At 40.6% G+C, this 21,499-nt stretch overlaps 1 protein-coding gene across 7 annotated transcripts in view; it reads left to right on the top strand.

The window, feature by feature from the left end:
* The first annotated feature begins 1,696 nt into the window (after window positions 1-1,696).
* KCNC2 (potassium voltage-gated channel subfamily C member 2) overlaps window positions 1,697-21,499 on the top strand; it is a 174,855-nt gene continuing 155,052 nt past the window's right edge. For 6 of the 7 annotated variants that reach the window (XM_072973382.1, XM_072973384.1, XM_072973385.1 and 3 more), the window contains exons 1-2: window positions 1,697-1,831; window positions 2,983-3,700. In XM_072973382.1, the coding sequence (XP_072829483.1) occupies window positions 3,002-3,700 (699 nt within the window). In that variant the 5' untranslated portion in view covers window positions 1,697-1,831; window positions 2,983-3,001. Of the gene's footprint in view, window positions 1,832-2,980; window positions 3,701-21,499 lie in introns of those variants that run through there. The other variant, XM_072973383.1, reaches the window with a different exon arrangement.

Genomic DNA, 21,499 nt, shown 5'->3' on the forward strand with positions numbered 1-21,499 from the left:
TTAATTTCCTACCTTGCAGTCCTCTGTATTGCTAAAATTTTCTTATTAGTAACTCATAACTCTTGCTCTTTCCAAATCATAGTGTTAATTATCAAACTGTTTTCCAGAGACATCCTCCTACATACAACCTGATGTTTCACCAATTCTGTGGACTTCACCTTCAGTTTAAGCAAACGGTACCCATGGGCTAGGGTCTCCCTCCTTTCCCACTTCCCTCCCTCTCCCTTTTTATCCTTCTGATTTCCTTCCTTCCTTCCATCCTTCCTTCCTTCCTTTCTCTCCTTCTTTCTGGAAATACACACAGAGACACAGAAACACACTCTATTTGGTGGTAAGTTCTGATATGGGTTGAACTGGGTCCTAGTCTTCCCCTCAAACCACCCTCCCCCCCCCGAAAAAAAAGAGATGTGGGGGTCTTAACTTCCAGTACCTCAGAATGTCATCTTATTTGGAATAGGGCCTTTACAGAGGTGATCGAGTTAAAATGAAATCGTTAAAGTGGGTCCTAATCCTAATATGACGAGTATTCTTATCTAAAGGAGAAATCTGACACAGAGACAGGCATGCATGAAGGGAAAATGATGTCAAGAGACACAGGGAGAAAACCGCTGTCTATAAGCCAAGGAGAAAGGCCTGGAATAGGTCCATTCCTCGCAGCCCTCAGAAGGAACCAATCCTGATGACACCTTAATTTGGAACGTCTAGCCTTCAGAACTCTGAGATAATAAATTTCTGCTGTTTAAACAATCCAGCTTGTGGTGCTCTGTTAGGACAACCCTAGCAAACGAATACAAGGTCCAATAAAATTTTGAGAAAGGGAGAAATTGGTTAATGAAATCATTGCTTTGGTGCTCGGTTATCTGTACCTTTTCTTTTTGGCTTCTGGTAAACCTGAATTTTTACTTGCTAGAGCACTGTGTTCCTGGAATAAACTTTTAAAACTTGTTTTGTTTTATATAACCATGATGTGGTGACTGGAGACCTACATTTGCCTGAAAAGAGCAAGCCAGAGCCATGGATAAGAGGCGAGAAACCAGACTCACTTGTCACCTGTAAGTAGCGCTCTCTTTCCCATCAGCTGTCATTAAGAAAAAAAATGCAATTGGTCTTAGATTTTTCTCTCACTTGTTGGGAGGGGTGGGGCAGCGGGAAGAGAAAGGGTGCGGAGAGTGGGGTGTAAATAAGGCAGGCAGACGCTCCAGAGAGGGTGGGGATAGAGCTTGGCGGAAGAAAAATAGATGAACCTGGTTGGTACAACATAGCTTCCCCAGACCCACCCACCCACCGCCCACCGTTCTCGAGCTCTGTGCTCCGGCGGCGGTGGTTGACGCCGAGCGGCGCGGAAGGGACGGCTCCGGCAACGGCTGCTTAGGGGGGAGACACAAATCCTGGAGGTCCAAGTCGGAGCCGGGTGATGGTCTTACCTTCGGGTGGGTGAGCTCTCCCGACCTCGGGTCAGCTCCGCTCCAGCCGCGGCCGGCCGCTCTCCCCGCCCCCGGCCGGGCCGCCGAGCGCCGCCTGGACCCGCCCCGAGCTCCATGGTCCGCCCAGCCCCGCGCGATGGTGACTCTGGGCGCCGAGGTCGGCGCGGGCCGAGCCCACCGAGCGCAGCATGAAGGCGGCCGGCGCGGCCGGCGGCCGGCGGGGGCGGTCTCCGCGAGCCCGGCGCCCCGGGCAGCGGCCCAACCACCTGAACCCGGAAAACGCCAACAAGTAGTTTCTCGCTGGAGAAGGGCGGCTCGGCTGCGTGTCGGGACTCAGCCCGGCTGCCCGGAGAAGCTCGTCCACTCGGAAGCCAGAGCAGAACCACTTTTCTCTCGGGCTCGTTAAGGTACCTAGGGGCAGGAGGGCAAGGGGGAGATGTGCCGGGACGCGCGTGCTGGCCCTACAAGGCAGGCATCGCTCCTTCGTTCCGCACTAGGTTGGAGAGGGGCAGCTGTGGGGAGAGGCGGCTGGGAGATGGGAAACGGGGACACTGTCAGCCAGGACTCCCAGCTCGGGGACGCAGGGGGTGTGCCTCCGGCAGCTTTCCCCCGGGCCTTGTCCCTCCTGGAAAGCAAGCCCCCACCCTCCCCCTCCAAGGCGTTTATTTTTCTTGGGAAAGGGGGATGGTATGCATTGATTACTTCTGCTCCCCAAAATGGATCCTAGTTAGTCGGTTCCTTTTCCAAGTAATAATAATATTAACAACAACAGCAATAATGTGAAAAGGAAATTGGATCAGGGAATTAGGCAGAGATCTCCTTGTGAAAGGCACTAGCAGGGACGTTTTTGCTGTGACTTGTGCATTCAGTCCTTTTGCCTGGCCCGGGAGGGAGAGTAGAGGCGAACCGAGAGCAGGTCGCGCAAAGGGCACTGCTCCCCGGGGGTCAGGGAGCCGCGGGCCGTCCAGAGTTGACCGCGGGTAGGCGTTTAATGGGGGGTCGCCGCGGAGCCCGGGGGTCTCCCACCCAACACTGCCAAGTTGCCTGGGCGGAGAGAACTCCCAGCCCAAGGGAATTGCCTCCAGGAGGGGGTAGGGGGGAGAGGGTAGGGGGGAGAGGGTCTCGGAATGTGGACGTAGGAGAGTGACCAGGGCAGGGGGAGAGGACGGGGTGGGGGAGGGCTTTGGAGGGAGAGGGACGGGGTTTGGGGAGAAGAGAGAGGAACAGGGGCTGGAAACAGGTTAGACTTGAGAGGACAGAGGGGAGAGAGGGTGAGGGGTGAAAAGATGCAGGAGGCAGAGCCGAGGGGAATGGGTGTCATGGCAGGTCAAGGAAGGTTTGGACTGCTATCCCCGCAGTTTTCTGGAAACGTGGGAAAGGTGTGAAGCTTGAGGCGGGGACAGGGCCGGGCGCCGAACTCCTCCTCGGAGGGCCCTCTGCCCCTTGCATCTCTGCCAACCCTGCATCTTGGGACTCTCGGGCTGCGAGTGGGGGTGGGGGTCACAGCGCGGCTCCGCCGGCCGAGTCTTTAACTTGGCGCTGTGTTCGCCTCCCCCAGTCATGTCTGAGCCACAGAGATGGGCAAGATCGAGAACAACGAGAGGGTGATCCTCAATGTCGGGGGCACCCGGCACGAAACCTACCGCAGCACCCTCAGGACCCTGCCCGGGACGCGCCTGGCCCTTCTCGCCGCCTCCGAGCCCCAGGGCGACTGCCTGACGGCGGCGGGGGACAAGCTGCAGCCGTCGCCCCCTCCGCTCTCGCCGCCGCCGCGACCGCCCCCACTGTCCCCCGGGCCCGGCGGCTGCTGCGAGGGCGGCGCGGGCAACTGCAGCGCCCGCGGCGGCGGCGGCGGCGGCGGCGGCGACCACCCCGGGGGCGGCCGCGAGTTCTTCTTCGACCGGCACCCGGGCGTCTTCGCCTACGTGCTCAACTACTACCGCACCGGCAAGCTGCACTGCCCCGCCGACGTGTGCGGGCCGCTCTTCGAGGAGGAGCTGGCCTTCTGGGGCATCGACGAGACGGACGTGGAGCCCTGCTGCTGGATGACCTACCGGCAGCACCGCGACGCTGAGGAGGCGCTCGACATCTTCGAGACCCCCGACCTCATCGGCGGCGGCGACCCCGGCGACGACGAGGACCTGGCGGCCAAGAGGCTGGGCATCGAGGACGCCGCGGGCCTGGGCGGCCCCGACGGCAAGTCTGGCCGCTGGAGGAGGCTGCAGCCCCGCATGTGGGCCCTCTTTGAGGACCCCTACTCGTCCAGAGCCGCCAGGGTAAGGCCAGAATCGCCCCCTTTCTTGCTGCTCCAGCTCCTCCCAACTCCTTCCGCAACTTCCTGCTCTTTTCCACCCAGGGGGATAGGGGCAGGGGCTCCCTGACGGTGAGGTCAGAGACCCACCTGGTGCAGGGCAAACTCAGGGACCCTGCTCCCCCCCCCCCCCATTATCCCCGTCCTCTCCTCCTCAGGTCAAAGTGAGATTTACTTTAGCAGATGGAACCGAAAGGGCAAATGTCGACTTCTCTGGGCAAGTCTGCCTGGAACCTTCTATAAACTGTACGCTTCAAATCACACTTGCTTGAGTTTCTTTTTCTGACTCTTTTGTCCCAACTTTTTCTTTAGCTCGGGTGCCCCTTCAGGCCTTCTGGTCATCACGATTTGACCTTTTCAGTGAGGCCCGGCACTCCTGCACATCTGGCTCACCCGGAGCAGTGGCTCCGATTAGGGATTTAATCTGAGGACAGTCGAGGGGAAATAGAATGTGTGCTGTGGCTGGGCGTGGAGAGGATGTGCCAGGAGGTTCATTTTGTGATGAGAATGTCCTGAATGTTATTTGGGCCTGTCTCCTTCCAAGGGGCAGCGGTGCTGGGCTTGCTTGTCCCAGTGAGTTGACTGGTAACCCACCTGCACAGGGAATTTTGGAGTCTGTGCCTTTCCCCTTGTGCTGTATCTGTGTTTTTTACAGGTTGGACTCAGATCGGTCGCTTTGGTGATCCTCGTTTAGTCGGAGTCCCTAACTCTGAGTAATTTAGATTGTAGACAACTTTATTTTACTCTATAGCTTGTGATCTCATCCTTAATTTTTCTTTCCAGTCTCTAGCTTGAGTGACAGTTCAAATTTAGTCCTTGACACCCCCAATTAATTCTTCAAAACTCTATGCAGCGACTATAAAAGTAACCAAGAATGGTTTCCCTAGTTTTAAAGGAAATAAAAGAAATATAAATAACTAAAAATTATACAGTACGTGAATGGTTTTTAATTATATGTGAGAAGGGAGTACTGTAGTTACATCTTTGCAACTGCATGTGTCTGGTTAGCTTCTGACACCCAGAAAAGATCTCCCCTGGGCAGAATGGGAATTCTCCCAGCCTGACTTTGGCTCCATCCTCATTATCGTCATCTTCTGCATGTCAGAGATACTGTGCAGCTGTCTGAGAATGTGTCAGAAGATGTGCTTCTGATACCACTTTGGAAGTCTGAGAATATGTTTTGTTTTCAGTTTGGAACAGAATATGAAAGAGAAAATTTAAAGCATTGCAACTTTATGGGATCTGGTATTTAAATGCATGTCCACATTTGAATATAGAATTAATAGCTTCAGCTCTGAAACCTTCCTTTTTAAGACCATTCTATAAATTCAACAAGAATTGGCATTCAGAGGGAAAAAAGTGCATATTTATTTATTTATTTACTTACTTAAATTAAATCACAGACTCATAACCGTTACCTCTGTGGGGTTTTTTGTTTTTTTTTTTTTTTGGATTCCAACTGAGTGCCACAGTGCTCTTTTCATTTGGTGGCTAAAAAGAGAATCTGAATTTGTTTTCAGGCTCATCGTGTAACTTTTTAAATATCATGTGGTATAAAAAGGACAGAATGTTTTATCTTTCCTTATAATAATATAACATTTTATTGTAGGCCAGATTGTGTAAAAAAACTTTAAGAAGATGTTCAGTTTTTATTATTGCTATGAAATTGATTCTATTGATTATTGGTCGAAGGGTAGACCATTAACTTGAAAACAGCTTTTTATAAAGCTTACTAAGATTTCATTGTAATAATATTAAGGATTTGACCTGCATCCATTTTAGGTCAGGAAAAGAACACAGATAGATTAGAGATTAATACAAGGTCAAAGAGCCATTTGAAGCAGAATCAGCTGAGAATCGTAGACCTGGAAAATTTCTTTGAGGTCACCTCTTGAGGACCCTGCATTTTGTGGATGAGGAAAGTGGAGACTGCAGATGCTAAGTGATGGCCAAGGTCATACACCTAGTTAATAGCAGAGCCAGAATTATGCTGGAGGTCTTATGACATCCTCTCCAGGCCGTTTCCACCACAACCACTGATTATAACTGACTGGCTTGTGAAATTTCTGCACATCATGTTGCTCTTGAGATTTAGTGCAGCATAGGACATTCACTAGAATTCTAACTTTGAAAGGTCATCTGTGACGTGTGTGTGTGTGTGTTTATTTTTTTTCCCCCACTCAGGACTTCCTCTGCACCAACCAACATTAGAGTGCAAATATGGGACTGGCGTTTTCTTAAAATGAGCCCTGGTTTAACTTTCCGTTTTTATTTACCAGTTGATATGGAATGTTTTCCTTTTTTTTTTTTTCAGATTGGCTAACATTTGTGGGACTTGCCTTCAGGAAAATTCCTTTTCAACTTACTAGGGGTTGTCTAAAAAAAGAGTAATCAGAAGTCATCATTCTATTTAAAGGTGATTTAATATTCTCATATGGACACTTTTAGTTCAGATGATGGACTGACTTAATATTATCTGACTAATTTGATAAGTAGAATTACATTGGGAGGTCACTGAATGAAATTATATTTTGCATGGACATGATGCTAGGAGACATAAATCAATTATCAAGTGGTTTCTTTCAGCTGTGGTCTTACTGCCAAGAGTCTCATTCTTAATAGAAGTATTTAAATTTTATAAACCCTCTTACCTTTCATTTTATATTAGTTCATCTTTTATTGATATACTTAAGATGAACAATTTTAACTGTGCAAATTCCTTTTTCAATTTGTTATACCTGTTTCATCATTGTCTTTATCCTTTGCGAATATTGAGGAGATTGACTCAATTGTATAATAGATGTGTTTTATTTCTAACTTTTATGATCTAAAGTGGCAGGCTGAGACAATAGTGATAGGAACTGGATAATTAATTGAATTTTACAACATTGTATTTTTGCCTTTGGTTGGCATTTCCCCCTCCTCTATTGCTTTTAATTTGTGATGTAAATACGTATTTGAATGGTCCAAATTGTTCAGGTTAACTTCGCAAATAAGTTTATATTTTATATTTATGAATTTATTCTTAAGAATAGTGTTCCAAAATAGAAATTTATAAAAATTCAAATATAAGTTGTCATGGAAACTTGTTGTGGAGAAAATGAGATCAGGAAAGAAAAGGAGAGATTATTCTTTTGATGCCACTGAGTGATATTTACAAAAAGTAAAAAGCAAGGATATGTAGATATGTATTTGTGACGATGTTATGCAGTGTGTGTTTACAATATAATATTGAAGTTTTAGAAGGAAGTGAAGTTTGTATGTGTTTTCCTATGAAGGCATACCATAGGTAAGTGAACAGGCTCCAGGCAGAAATTCCTTGATAGAGCTAGATTTTTTAGAAGTTTAAAAACAGGGCAAAACAGTAGAGTTAAAAATATATTAAATAACGTGTTCCCAATATTAAAGAGCTGAGAGCAGTTATAATTTCTCCTTCTCTGTCTTCTTTTCACTTTTCTTTCTAGGGGAGGAAGGAAGGTGACTGAATTGGGTTCTGTTTTGGAGTGTGGCTCTTCCTTGGCGCCATGTATATCTTTGATTACCTGATCAATCTTTTTTTTTTTTTTTAACTTTCAGAGAGCATTTTAGAAAAGAGAAACACAAGAGTAACTGCTATGGAACTTTATTTAAGGTGTTGTCTTTACCATTATGTGCAGATAATCCCAAATATACTTGGATTGTGAGACTGAATCCACCATTTTTTAAAATCTAGAAAATATTTACTTTATCAGCATTTTAAATCATTTTATTTCCATAGCATTACTGAAATACACTCCTTAAAACTACTAAAATTTAAATTTCAGTATCTAGAATTGGATTCAGAATTGCATATATGTAATTTACTTTTTTATGAACCATTTTCCCCTCTACCTCAAAGTGCAAAGCAAAGCAGGAAAGAAGTGATCTAAAGTGATCTAAATGACTGTTTACTGGCTTTGTGTGTGACAGTGATTTAAAAAAAAAATTGTAATAAGGTGAGGACAATTTGAGTCATATATTAAGATTAAAGAAAGAAAACGTATTAATTCTTGGTTTATCAGCATTGCTCCAGTTAAAAGAACTAGTGGCCAAAAGTAGCTTGTTCATAAAATATTTTGGTTAATTATTACAAAGTTTTAGAATGTTTATTTAGTCAATGAACATTGACTATGCAGTCACTCTGGACCAGAAACCGTGTGAGTTACTGGGACTGTGTGGGGAAGATTTAGTGCTTTGCCCTCAATCAGCTCACCACTCTATTTATAATAAAATGTTTCCTAAAACATTATCTATTCAATTAAAAACTTCAACAAACAAAATCCCAGAGATATTAAAGATGTTTTCCTCAAAAAAAAATCTCATATGGAAATATTGCCTGACATGTGCAGGAAAATATTCCATTTAGAAATGATACTTTTAAGATATTGTTAGCTTTTATGAAAGTGTTAGGCTATTTCAATCTTGATTTTCGATTTTCGAAGTGGTTTATAGGCTGTCTCTTTGCAATGTTATTGAAGAATATGATAAAGGCAGTACTTACAGCAAACAACTGAATTATTTGTAGTGGGTCAAATGTCTTCATCCCCTTCCATTTTCAGTAAAAGTCACGGCCAACCATATGACAATGCAAATCCAAACTTCAGACCCCCTAGAAAGAGTCTGCTGTAATAGTCTGGCGTGCTTGCATTTGCCGTATAAGCATCTAAGTGTCCTTTGACCCTTTCCAGGCCACTAATTGTACAGTTCGCAAATAAACTTAATTTTATTCTCATATCCGGAGCATTGGATAGGATCAGAGAGTACCTGATTTAATGCATCATTAAAAGAATCAAACAACTTCACTAGGATTGTATTTTTCAGTAGTACATTTGATCACAAACTAGGATATCGGATCCATTGCTGGGCACTGGGCATGCCAAAGGTGAATAGTTGGGCAGGTTTGGTGTGACTCTTTTCGGCTCTATTTTGCTAAGAGCTCATTTGGAGACCAGCGTTGAAAAAAACTACATGAGAGTCAAGGAAATGGTTCTTCTCCTTGAAGAATCTTATTTTCAGAGCAGCTGAAAACTAGGAAATGCGTAGGTTTATGTAGAAATGCAGGTCGACCTTTCCCATTTGGAAATGTGTCATTACTGTTGACTTTTACTACTGCAAATAAAGTAAATGCTGTTTTCAGTTCCCATTTTTTTTCAACTTCTGAGTCATATATCCTTTTTATGATGGCAGCCTTTAAAAATATATCTAAATTAAACAGTAAAGGGCACGAAAGGACTGATAAAAGGTAAACGCAGACCTCCATAAGGAAATATGTAGTGGCAACAGAATTCAAACAGTAACTAAGCATCAGCATGTTACACAAACTTCAACTCTGTGTGATGTACGAAGGGCTTTCCTTCTGGAAGAGCAGTCAAGATTTTTTATGACAGGATAGCAGTGCTTTTTGCTTTTCTTATAGGTTGAAGGGAGGTGATTAATTTTAATGCTGTGTAGTCAACATTTTCACAGGAAGTGACGAAAATGTGGGTGTTGGAAGGAGAAGAAAGCAGTAAGAGAGAATATATGGAAACAGCACTGGAAGCAGGTCTAGGGTGGGATCCAGGAGCCCTGGGCGCTGACCCGGATTTCACAACTAGCTGTGTGACCTAGGAGGGTTTAATTCATCTTCCTCAGTCTTGATTTCCTTTTGCCTTATTTTGGGGAAAGGAAAAAAAAAAAAAAGGATGACACTTTGGGCAAGATAAGTATCCAAACTTCTTTCCAGCTCTAAGATTTTGAGATTTGGAGAAAAAACAAGGATACTTATTGCTAAAAATCCCTGAGGGTGGGGCCGGGGAGGGACAGCATGTCCGCCCTCATTTTGATTGTACTCTAGGGACCATCACAGTAATAAGGTAAACTAGTATTGATTTCTTTTGGTGTTTTGCATTATAACTTTCTGCCCTCTCTCTTTTTTTTTTTTTTCCCTACAGCTGTTGGGTAGCTGCTCTGGTTACCATAGAAACAGGTTAGCTCCTAGCTTCCTGTTTCCATTGAAAACAGCTTTCTCTCAACCACATATTGATCTCAGGAAATCATTTTTGCTTTGGCTCTGTCATGAAACCAATAAAGATGATCGGCTCTGTCATTTCCTAAGTGTAAGATTCAGTGCAGGTGTAAACCCATCCACCCACAAGGCTAACTGATTAGATAATCTCAGTTTTATTTCCCTTTGAAAAGAGCCTTATCAAAGACACCATCCTTTTCCCCTTCCTGTATCTTATACAGAAGGGAAAGTCTTATTCACTTGAGGATTTACAGATATGCCTAACACATTTAAGTGTTTACAAAATAGTGTCAAATTATTCAGTTCTAATCTCTTTCATAACCCATTCTATCAGAATGAGCATAGAGAATACTATGCAGTATAGCATAGTGCTTAAGTTTGTATTTTAATGTACCCATTAATGAAGACTACTTCAAGATAAAAAATATGTATTATATAGTGCACCATATTTCTCTTTTAAGAAAAAATAGTGTTCTATTTCAGGATATACATATTTACATAAAAAGAAGATTTATTCACAGTCATGATGTAGATACATGCTCAGGGAATATATTTATAAAAACTTTATATGGAGAAGCAAAGGAAGAGACTCAGGAGTATGGCTTAAAGTTTTGATCGAGACTACTAATGTGCGTGCATCTGTATTTGTGTACTATGTATATATACATATATACATATATTATCTAAAATACATGCTCGTTGAATGAGATTGGTGACTGGTGTCTATAACACATGTCTGGTGTTCATGGGATTTTGAATTGGAAGGATCTGGTGATCACCTGGTATACTTGCCTCAATTCACAGAAAAGGCAGCTGACTTGATCATCGCCAAGGCTAGGGAGTGACGGTGGCAGGGCTGGAACTGAGGTCCTCTGACTCCTGGCGCTCTTCCCGTTCCATCTCGACTGCTTAGTCTGGGTTGGGTTTAACATTAGATGCACAAATTTTAGGTCTTGGGAAGCAGCGAGAGTGTTAGGAATAGTTGGGGTAGGGTCTGTCCTCTTCTACGTCCTGTTACTCAGCAGTAGCAGGGGAGTTGTCACTGTTTTAGGTATTCTCTCAATTTCCAGATCCCGCTCCAGATGCAGCCCTCCATTGCTGCCTTCTCTACCAGGTCTACCTCTTACCCTTCTACTGTCTTTAAAGCCTCCAGACTACCCTGTCTATGCACTTACTTCCAATTTTTTTCCTTTATCCCTGTGTGTGTGTGTGTGTGTGTGTGTGTGTTTTATAATATGTTTCCCTACTTTCATTGGATTTTGCCTTTGGAATTTTTTAACGCAACCCTTTTTCAACCTATTGGTGATGACGAATGTATTTTATAGAACATTGCCTTCTCACATGTGATTAACCAGATCATGGTGAGTGTACACAAAAATAACTGGTGAATTGCGTGTAAGATATTTGGAGCTGCTTTTAAGATTTGTAAATGAGATTAGATGTTGTTGTGAGGTTAGTAATTACAGGACAGAAAAACTTTTCTTTCAACATTTCTGTAGTAGCCAGTTAGCCAAAGGTGGTATTTATTGCCTTGGGATGGGATATAAAGCAACATTATAATTTTGAGAGTGTTTGAGAGAATGCATTTCAGAATCAAAACAGTTCTCGAGAAGCTGGGCCAAAATGTTGCTGGTAATATTGGGAAAAAATACTCCATTGTTACTATCGTTACTTGACTGACCTTTTCTTCTGAAAGCTGATAATGATAAAGACATCTTTGTAATCTGACATTTATTTCCTCGGTGTTCGTGTATTAAGAAAATCCTACGCAGACACCTCAGTAGTGTCGTCTTTGTTTCCTGTTTGAAGACTGGTGGTTTTGCCATCAGATCTTAGAGCTTTGACCTTCTTTATGGGTCTGACAACATTGTTGACATCTTTAAAAACTGGAGCAAAGGTCAAGATAGCCCTTCTTGGCAATTGTTCTGTGACTTAGTCTCAGCAATGGAAGGTGTCCTTGCAGTTGTCTCTATGGAGAAAGCCCCAGTGGTGAAAATATACCACCTTTTGGCCACAGGTGTTCCCTTACTTTACACCAATACTTTGTTCAGAATTTTCAAATCATTCATTAAATGATAAAATGGGAAGAAGTTTGTTTTTTAATAAAATAAAAGTGATCCTAAGTAATATTGTCAAGATATTCAAAAGATATTGCTTATCATAAACTTCAGACTCCATGTTTATGAATAACGTTTAAGCAAAAATTATTTGAATGAATATAAAGTTATTCACTGAGTATTTGCCAGATTGAGTTCAATGAAAGGGCCAGAGATTGTTCAGAATTTCTGTAAATTTTGCATCTGTGTTTGCAAATTATACAGCAGCAACTCATGTTGCTGTTTATTGATAAATGATAAAATGCTGTTTGCTAAAAAGTGAATATTGTGTAATAATTGTATTGGAAACAGTGGCAAAGTAATCATAGCAAGAGGACGCTTCCTTACCATATTAACTTGGATAAAATTGACATTTAGGAAAGCGGAACAACAGTTATTACAGTTTGATTTATTAGATTGTCCTGCTTCTCTGTTGAGGTGAGCAGTAAGAAGGCAATTATGAAAATCATCAAAATATCCTTAATGAAACCTGTCTTTCATATAAATTGAGTAGGAAGTGGGCAGAACAGAGATTTAGCTGGCTCTTTTGTGTGCAAACAGAATCTAAAGTAGCAAGTAGCCTTTTTTTTAAGCTGTTGGAACTGTATTATCAGGCCTGAGTGACCTATCAGAGTCATATAAAACGATTAGTGGGTGCATCAAGGTTGAAAACCTATCGTATTTGTATCATGATGGATAAATATGTGTGAGCTTATGCTTAATTCCTAGATTCAAAATGGTGTTGACTGTCCTTTGATATTTAGACTACAATGCTACAGATAAATGAAGTTCCTACAAATTAATTAAGTCAAATACATTTTAATGCACTAACAGGTTCAAAGACATTCAAAGTGGATTAGTCTTAATTCAAAAACAGGGTTCTTTTAGTGCTTCCATTTCTCTTGTGAATCTGCTGTTCAATTTTTAGTTGTAACATTTGCATACTATCAGTTCTTAGCTTTTTAAATTTAGTGATTGTTTTCAATAGCTATTCATTTTTCCATGTATGTATTAACTGTTGATTTAATTCAATCTCAGATTTCTCTGTCTTAAGGGATTTCTTGGTAACTTTATTTTTGAGTCCTTGGCTTTGTGCTTCAGTGCTAGGTTTCTTTGTCAACAACCTTTTGTGTTTCCTCTACCTTGGCTTGCATTTCTTGGTTGAAAGAATAGTGTGTTGTCATCAGGCGTTACTACATTTCCCTCTTAGCTAAACAAACTGGGAGAGAACCAAGCACGGGAGGTGTGGCAGGAGATGGAAACTGAGGTTGGATCCAAAGGCTTGGTAAACTCTGTTGAGGTCTGGTCTTACTCTGGCAGTAATGGGGAGCTTTTGAAGGATTTTAAGCAGAGCAATGGCATACATGATTGTAATTGGGAATAGCATTCGGAAACCTTTGTACCTGAAGAGGGGACTGGGTTGGGGAAGATGAGTGCAAGTTTGTCAGGAGAGCTACAGTTTAACATGTTATTGCAGTAATCCAGGTACTAGATATACTGCTGATCTCAGTGAAAACGGTGGCCAGAGGGATGAGGCAAAATGAACATAATTAAAGTGGCAGTGTTGATTAATTAGGTGCAGTGAATGAGGCAGAGAAGACAAGAATGTCTCCCTAGTTTCCGTTTGCACAGTGGAACAAGACAACCTTTATGACTTTTTTCTAATTCAAAATTCGGTGGTTATATGATTTGAGAAGTCAGTAGTTATTCTTTCACGGAATTTAACACTATAATATTTTGTATTTTTTTTTTTGCTGTTCTTTTATATTTCAGTACCAATTACCCGATTATTAACAGCCATTTCACAGATTTTATGGTTGTGAAATTAAATGCAAAGTATGGCCCTTAAAATTTTTGGTTGCAGTAATTCACCACCATAAAAATGTGTTGAGGAGTAAGAAGTCTTCCCTATAAGAAATGTCAGCTTTGCATTGCTATTATTTTGGTTTAATACCCAAGAAAATAATATTACTTTTTGCATAATTTGTATGAAATGGAACTGACTTATTCAATATAGTAGCTCATGTAGCCTCCAAAGCGAGAAGCTTAAATTGAACTGGGGATTTAAAAAAAAATACTGAAAAGATCCTTTGGCCCTAAAAACTCCTTGGAAAATTGCTTTAAATAAATATTTCCTTTACATAAAAGTCCAGTAAGGAGCAAAGGTAGTGAGGTAGTGAGGACAGTGAGGAAGAAAAACAAAAATGAACACAAGCAGCAAGGGATTTAAACTGGGAAGAAGATGGTGACTCAGAGCCAAGGCAGAGTAATTCCTTCTAAAGCATTAATATACCATGCTGTTTTCTTGCTTACAACCCCTTTATCCCTTTCCATTGGCCACAGGTCAGGATATACGTTCCAGAGCCTGGCTCTCTGGAATCTGTCTATCATCTAAAATCCTAATAATAGCTCTCAAAACTCCACCAGTAAGACCGCATGGCTTGCAGTCTTGAATACAAGAGATGTGACTCTTGAATATGAGAGATGTGTTCATGTTGTACATTTGTGTACAGTGCTGTCACAACCTGGAATACTTTCTCTCCCTCGATTTAACAGGTTGATTCAATCATATCTCCCTATCTTGTATAATTATCAAGTCTTACTTGACGTCTTCTAAACTCTCGCAAAGCAGTGCGTTTCTTCTGAGTTTCCATATCACTTTGTAGTTACAGTATTGTTACAGCATTTAGCTGACTGTATTAGTTTCCCTGAGCTGAGCAAATTACCACAAACTTAATGTCTTGAAACAACAAAGAAATTTACTCTCTTATAGTTCTGGAGGCTGGATGTCTGAAATACAGTTGTCAGCATGATTGGTTTCTTCTGGAGGTTTTTGAGGGAAAAAAATCTGTGCCTTGGCTCTCTCCTAGCTGCTGGTGATTTTGGGCAATCTTTGGTGTTCCTGGGTTTGCAGACACATCACTCCAATCTCTGCTGCCATTTTCACATGTTGACCTTTCCTGTGTGTCTCTCAGTTTTGTCTTCTTATAAAGACATCAATTTTTTTGGATTATAGCCCATAATAATCCAGTATGACCACATCTTAATTTAGCTAATTACATCTGCAAAGATGCTATTTCAAAATAAGGTCATATTCTGAGGTTTGGAGTAAACATGCATTTTGGGGAGCTACCATTCATCCCAGTATACATTGACTTTTCCATTGGGGCAACATTTTCATAATATCCAGTAAATCTTTTATTTTCTGATTTGTCCTTTTCCGTATCAGTATGCTCTCATTTAATGGATACAATACCTTCCTGAATTTTATGATGACACTAGTTAGATAATTTTTCAATTCTAGAATTAACTCTGATCCTTCTATGGAATTTTTTCTATTCTTTCACCTTTGTTCTTTTTTATACTATTGATTTTCTTCAAATGTCTTTTCCTGTAAAGAGGGTAGGATGATTGTGTTATGTGGGTAGATAGGCAGGATCGTGTGGAAACATAGGATTCCCTTCAGAATGGGTGGGGAGGAGCAGGTGGGCAATTTGAGGGACCCTCTGAAGGTCTAACAAAGGAAGCTGTATCTGGGGACAGAACTTTAGCGAATTTCAGTTAATGCAGTGACCTTTCTCTTTTCTTCTTCTCCGTGCACTTTGAGGAAATCCGAGGTACTAAGAAATTTGCTTCACTTTCTCTGTCACACCAACACAACTAATTAGAAACTGTCTTCTCTTCTGTTGATTCTCTGTGTAATTTAGAGGGAGCTATTCTTGCTGCTATATCCTGAGGGCAAATTCTGTAGCCAGCCACTAAAAGAAGTTGGGGACCTCCAAGGAATTGTCCCACAGCCAGCTCCTTGTCTTCAGGACTGTTACCTCTGGGTTTGTGATTCCTCTGGCTTCTGGACCTCTCTGGGAAGAACTAGACCAACCTCAAGAAAAGCTGTCTCTTGCCTCTGTGTGGAATTCCATTCTCCCCCTCCCCAAATCTGCGTTTCCATTAGTTCAATACTGTTTGCTTTATGTCTTAGTATTTCTGGGTCAATGATAGCAGTGTTTCCTGTTTCCTATCCCTGTGCTTTTTCTCCATTATTTTAAATGAGATTTGGTCAAGGAGATGAGGTATACTATCTTCCACTAGAATCTGAGCGTATACATATAGGCTTCTTGCTCGTACTAGTTATGAACTTGTGCACGGGGCACCATTGCAGTCTTCTTGTTCTCCAGAGTTATGTACGTGTCTGGTAGTTTTCTCAGTGAGATTTTATTACCAGCTGAACAATTCCATGAGTCTCCTTGTCTACAAGGATATATTGCTCTGTGATTCTTCCCCACCAAATCAGTGTTTCTTCTTATCTTCTCGGAGCCCACCTTCTTTATCTACTTTTTACCTATTTGATTCCCAAATATATAAACCTAGTGAAGAAATTCATAGCCTTTGTAGAGTGTGTGATTTTACCCTTACTCTAAGAAGCTTGTTAGACTAACATTAATACAAAGTCCTAGAAAATGATCACTTGGAGAACAGTGACACTTTAATTTGTCATCTGCCCACTGAGAATACATTTGTAAGAACATGAACTTTGATGGTTTAACAGATGTTTGTGGTACTTAATGTTCCCCAATAAGGTAGCAGCATCAAGTTTAAATAATGTTTACATATTAGTGTGCTTTGATTTTTTTTTTTACACAGGGACATTGCCAGTGAGACCAAATGCCTAGTCCTTATTTTGTAGAAAAACATCTGACTGATGATAATTGATGGCACTGGTTGTCCTGTTAATTACATGGAAACGAGTCCTTCACTGAAGGGTGCTGTGTCTTAAGAAAAGATGCTGAAGAATGGATGTTGCAGCAGCCAGGAAATTAGGCAAGGAGAGCAAGAAAAAAAAAAGATTCCTATTCATCACAGTATTGTTATCTCATTTCATTTAGTAAGATAGAAATATCCACAGGTGAATTTTTCTCCATGCTATCTAGAATACTCTTTATCAAACCGATGCAGTGATGAAGACCACTACACCTAAAACCTAATTTATGCTCAGATACTTTCTTTGAGTTGTGGCAAATAGAAGGCCTGAGAAAGACATTTAAAGAAACATATTTACATTGTAGTGGTCATGCAAATAGAAGGGATGAGAAAAACCTTCAGTTATACAACGGACTGTGTATATTACAGAGACGAGGTAAAATGTGTTGTTTTTAGGACGAAACACTGTGAGATAGTAGTTCAAACAAAAATGATAAAGGGCATTATAACATTCAAAAGGGAATAATATTGGAATAAGTTTATATTTTTAAGGTGAGGGCTGGTTGTAGGCTATTTATTTTTAAAATAAACATATGGTTTTAAATCATGAAATTAGGACAGTTGAGGAAGTCTATAAATGCTGAGGAAGAAAATAGCCCTTTTCCCTCCAAAGGCTACTAGAAATTTAGTATAATTATTTTATTTTTATTTTGTCTAAGGTAATTCTAACCATAGGGATAAAGAGAGTTTATTTTATCCAATGTTTAATCTTTGTAATCAGGAACGCTGTACCTTTCCATTTTATTCAAATCTGGTTTTAGAGTTCAAAAAGAAATTTCATCGTTTACTTCAAGTGTTATTACTATGTATTTTATGTTTAGTTGATCTTGTTCTTCATTACATTTTGACTAGTTATTGAAGGCATATGAGTTAACTGCTGCTTTTAGTATATTACTCATATGTATGTTTATCTTATTGAACCCTTATTGATTGTAATAGCGTTTCAGTTTATTGTTTTAGGTTTTGTGGGTATGCCATATATATAAATGATAATTCATTTGATAATTTCTAATAGTTATAACGAATGTATCTTTTAATTTTTATTATATGTGTAATTTATAACTATATTTATGGTCATAATTTTCAGGCATATTTATACCTTTTTAACAAATTCCCACTATTGTTCTTCTGTCATTATTCCTCATTTTGAGTCAATTTGAAAACACTCCTCAGTGATACGCTATATATTTTTAAATTCATTTTTCAGGAATGACTTGAGTATGATATGTTGTTGTGGGTATTTGTATATTTGAGGATATCTTTCTGTTGTGTGCACATATGAAAATTATCTTGGCTAAGTTTAGAATTTTTGGATATGCAGTTTTGATTACACAAATCTGCAGTTTCTGTCTGTTATTTAGAAATAATGAAGTGTCAAAGAAAAAGAGGATAGGTAAGTTTCCATGTACTGTGAGCACAGGCAGGCGCCCTAAACAAACCTTGGTCCCAAGAAGGACATCTCTCACTTCAGGTTACACGTCTGCTTCCACCCTTATTCTACAGTCCTCTTGGCATTCTGCAGCCAAGACTCAGAATTGTCCTGAATTTCCTCTTAATCCATTTCTGTTGTAGCATAATCTTCCTTTAACAGGCAGCACTTTGTGATGGCTAAGAGGAGAGATCTTGGCATCAGGCAGAGCCGGATTTGGATATAGTATTATGACGTATTAGTTGCATGACCTTGGATGATATAATTCACTTCTTTAAGATTTGTTTCATTATTTGTAAAAGAACCTCCTCATAAGATGGGTATTGTGAGGATTAAATGATATGAGAACTAAATGAGATAATGCATTGAATGTGTGTTGCAGAATGCCTAATTAAAGTAAACCTTCTGTAAATGGTAACTATTATTATATGAAGCTTAAGGGCAGGCTGATGGGCAAAATCTTCAGTCTAATAATTGGTGGCTTCTATCAAATGCTGATTGTATGTCTAGGCCTGAGGACAGGAGAGCCTGTTTTCATTGGATCATAGGTAGAAAATCCAGGAAGCTGTGGGAAACTTTTGACGATTATTTGCATTTTTGTCAAAAGATTGTGGAGCACAGCTGACAACTTTCTATTATTGCCTTGACCATAATTCCACTAAGTTTGGACTTTGTGTTGAAGAGAAGTAAGGCAACATTCCTGATACTCTTGTTTCCTTCTCTGTGTGAGGTGAAGGGAATAAATGATCAAGAGCACAATGGAGACAGAGATCACTTTTGTTCAATGCATTACCAATGCCTAGGACAGACTGGTACACAGTAGGTATTCAAAGAAGTGTTTCCTGACGGAGTGGCCAGCTGACTCTTGTAAGTGGTGGGGTATATACTTCCCAGCATGTGACGCTTCGAAGGCTGCTGATTCCCCTACAAATGCATCTCTGAGGGAAGCAACTAGAAACCTCCTTCTTCCCTCAGCTCCATGGCTCCCTGGGATGGTTGTCAGGTGATAAGGAAGCAAGAGGACCCCCAGCCATTGTTACACTGCTGGTACTGGAGAACTTAACCATACGGGCAACTCTCCACTTCTGAACGGTCGAAAGAGTAATGACTAAGGAAAAGATAGTGTTACAGAAGTAGAGTTCTTCTCTCTTATTAAGAGGTTCCCATTCCTTGAAAGATTATTGGTAGACTGATTCTTGGCTAATGTGGTTTCCCCCATCAGAGATAAAGTCTGCACCAACTGTAACTTCTAAGCTCAAGAGAGTTTTCGTATTTCTTTAATCCTGATCAATCTTCACTTGCCTCCATCTGCTTTCAAGAGTTTGAGCATCAGGTGCTATGAACATCAATTCTTAACTGTTCTCATCAATAGGTATTTTAATTAGTATAAACTCTGTCTGGATCCTGGCATGTTGTGAATTTTTGTCCTTAATTCTCTGTGCCTTTCTAATGTGTTATTACTATATGTTTTTATGACTGTAGGGTTGCCAGATAAAATGCAACACCTAGTTAACTTTGAATTACAGATACACAAAGAAATAAATGTTTTTAGTATAAATATGTGTACTAAATTATGGGTCATATACTAAAAACATTTTGTTTCTTATCTGACATTCAAAGTTAAGCAGGTATCCTATATTTTTATATGCTAAATCTGGCAACTCTACATTGTGTTTTAGAAGAGAATTCAGAAAGAAAATTTCAGTGTCCACACTTTGCAGTCTTTCTTACTGTTTTAGCATTAGTGCCAAACAGATTTTCCAACTGAACATATTCATGGTGCTACACATTGTCTACTATTCCTCTAGCTCTCATTTTTGAAACAGTTAGTGTTCAAATAGAGATAGATAACTTCTCCAGCTGTCTAATGACACCACTGCCAGAACAACAAAGATGGTTGGGCCTTTGCCAGAGGTGATTTCTGTGGTCCCAGAGCTGGAGAAAGGGTAAAATTTAATAGCAATTGCAATCAAATGTTATTTTACTAACATACCCCTGTATTCTTGTCTTTTCTTGTTGGCTTTTGTGCAACTTCTGTTTGCATGTTAATAGCCTCTTCCTGGTATATGTCACTCAAAAAAGGTAGGATGATTGCAAAAAAGAGGGCTTTTAATTATTACTGAATAATTGCACACTAAGGCTATGTCATTGAAGGAAAACTCAGTAACTGCTAATGAGCTATGCAGAAATCCATTTTCTTATTTCAGGTGTGTTTTTAAATTTATAGGTATATGCATTCTTAACTTCTGGCAATCGAATTTCTCATAATTTTCTTTTATAGTCTTCAGGTTGTTTTATTTATGTTATTAGTTGTGCTATTTTCAGACAGGCAATAGTCCATGGGCAATTAAACGTTAATTAAGCCGTCTACTCCATGACGTACTTTGGACAAAGTTGCTTCTTGCTTCAGTTTGGTTCCACAATCATTCTCGTTGGCCTTCACTGTGTCTCTTCTGCAAATAGCTCTCCTCACGAGCAGTGCCAGCCCTCCCCACTGTGAGTTCCCCATGATTCTGTAAGTGAGGAACAAGCAGGTGAAGGAATGCAGCTGAGAAAATAAGGACAAAGAAAGAGGCTGGAACAGAAGAGCATACCCTATAACTGTAATTCAGTAAGAGTGATTTTCTAGGGTTTGGTAAATTGTCTCTTGAAGTTGGTTGCAACAGAGGACTTCTAAAAATGTTTTGAACAATGGCAATGTCATACTAAGGGCATAATCTCCCCAAGCAGAAGTGTGTTCTTCAGTACCCAAGTCCTTTGAGATGCTGCATCATAAAAAACAAATTCGGTTTGAGAAATGAGTCACACTCTATCTCCGCTTTTTCCACTCGATTCACAGTGCACATTGTGCATTAAGCCTCTGAGAATCCCATTTAAAACAAAAAGGGAAATTGCCTATCTTCTCGTTTTTTCCCCTCAATCATACAGTTTCATGGAATATCTTTCATAAAATGCTGTCCTTAGGGCACTTTTTGAAAGGAGGAGGTCATATGATTGTTTAATCTGAGTTTTGATTTGTGTGTTTTTAAAGCCATTACTATAGAGTCACATATTGCAGGGAGGGCTAATGAAAGGACAGGGACAACTGGGAGTCATGTATCTAAGTTAAACCGCAGGACTGAAGTGAGAAAATACGATTTTGTGCAACTGTGTGCCTTTGAGTTTGGCCACTGTTGAAGACAAAATTTGAGGGGTCTGATCACATGATTCCATAAGAGAGTAAGGAATCAAGAGCTAGAAAATAAAAAAGTAACATGAAAATAAGGATGTCTTCATGCAAGTCACCAGCAGACCTCTCAATCATAGAAAAGGCTGGTGAAATCTGTCACCTTGTAAATAAGCAAGATTCTTTCTCACCTAGTAATCTTTCTTTTAGGATTAATTATAAGAAAATACATGAGATATAAGGAAACAAATTTTTGCACAAAAATGTTCCTTGACTATTTTATATTAGTGAAA

The sequence above is a fragment of the Vicugna pacos genome, chromosome 12, assembly GCF_048564905.1.
Source record: "Vicugna pacos chromosome 12, VicPac4, whole genome shotgun sequence".
NCBI lineage: Eukaryota > Metazoa > Chordata > Mammalia > Artiodactyla > Camelidae > Vicugna > Vicugna pacos.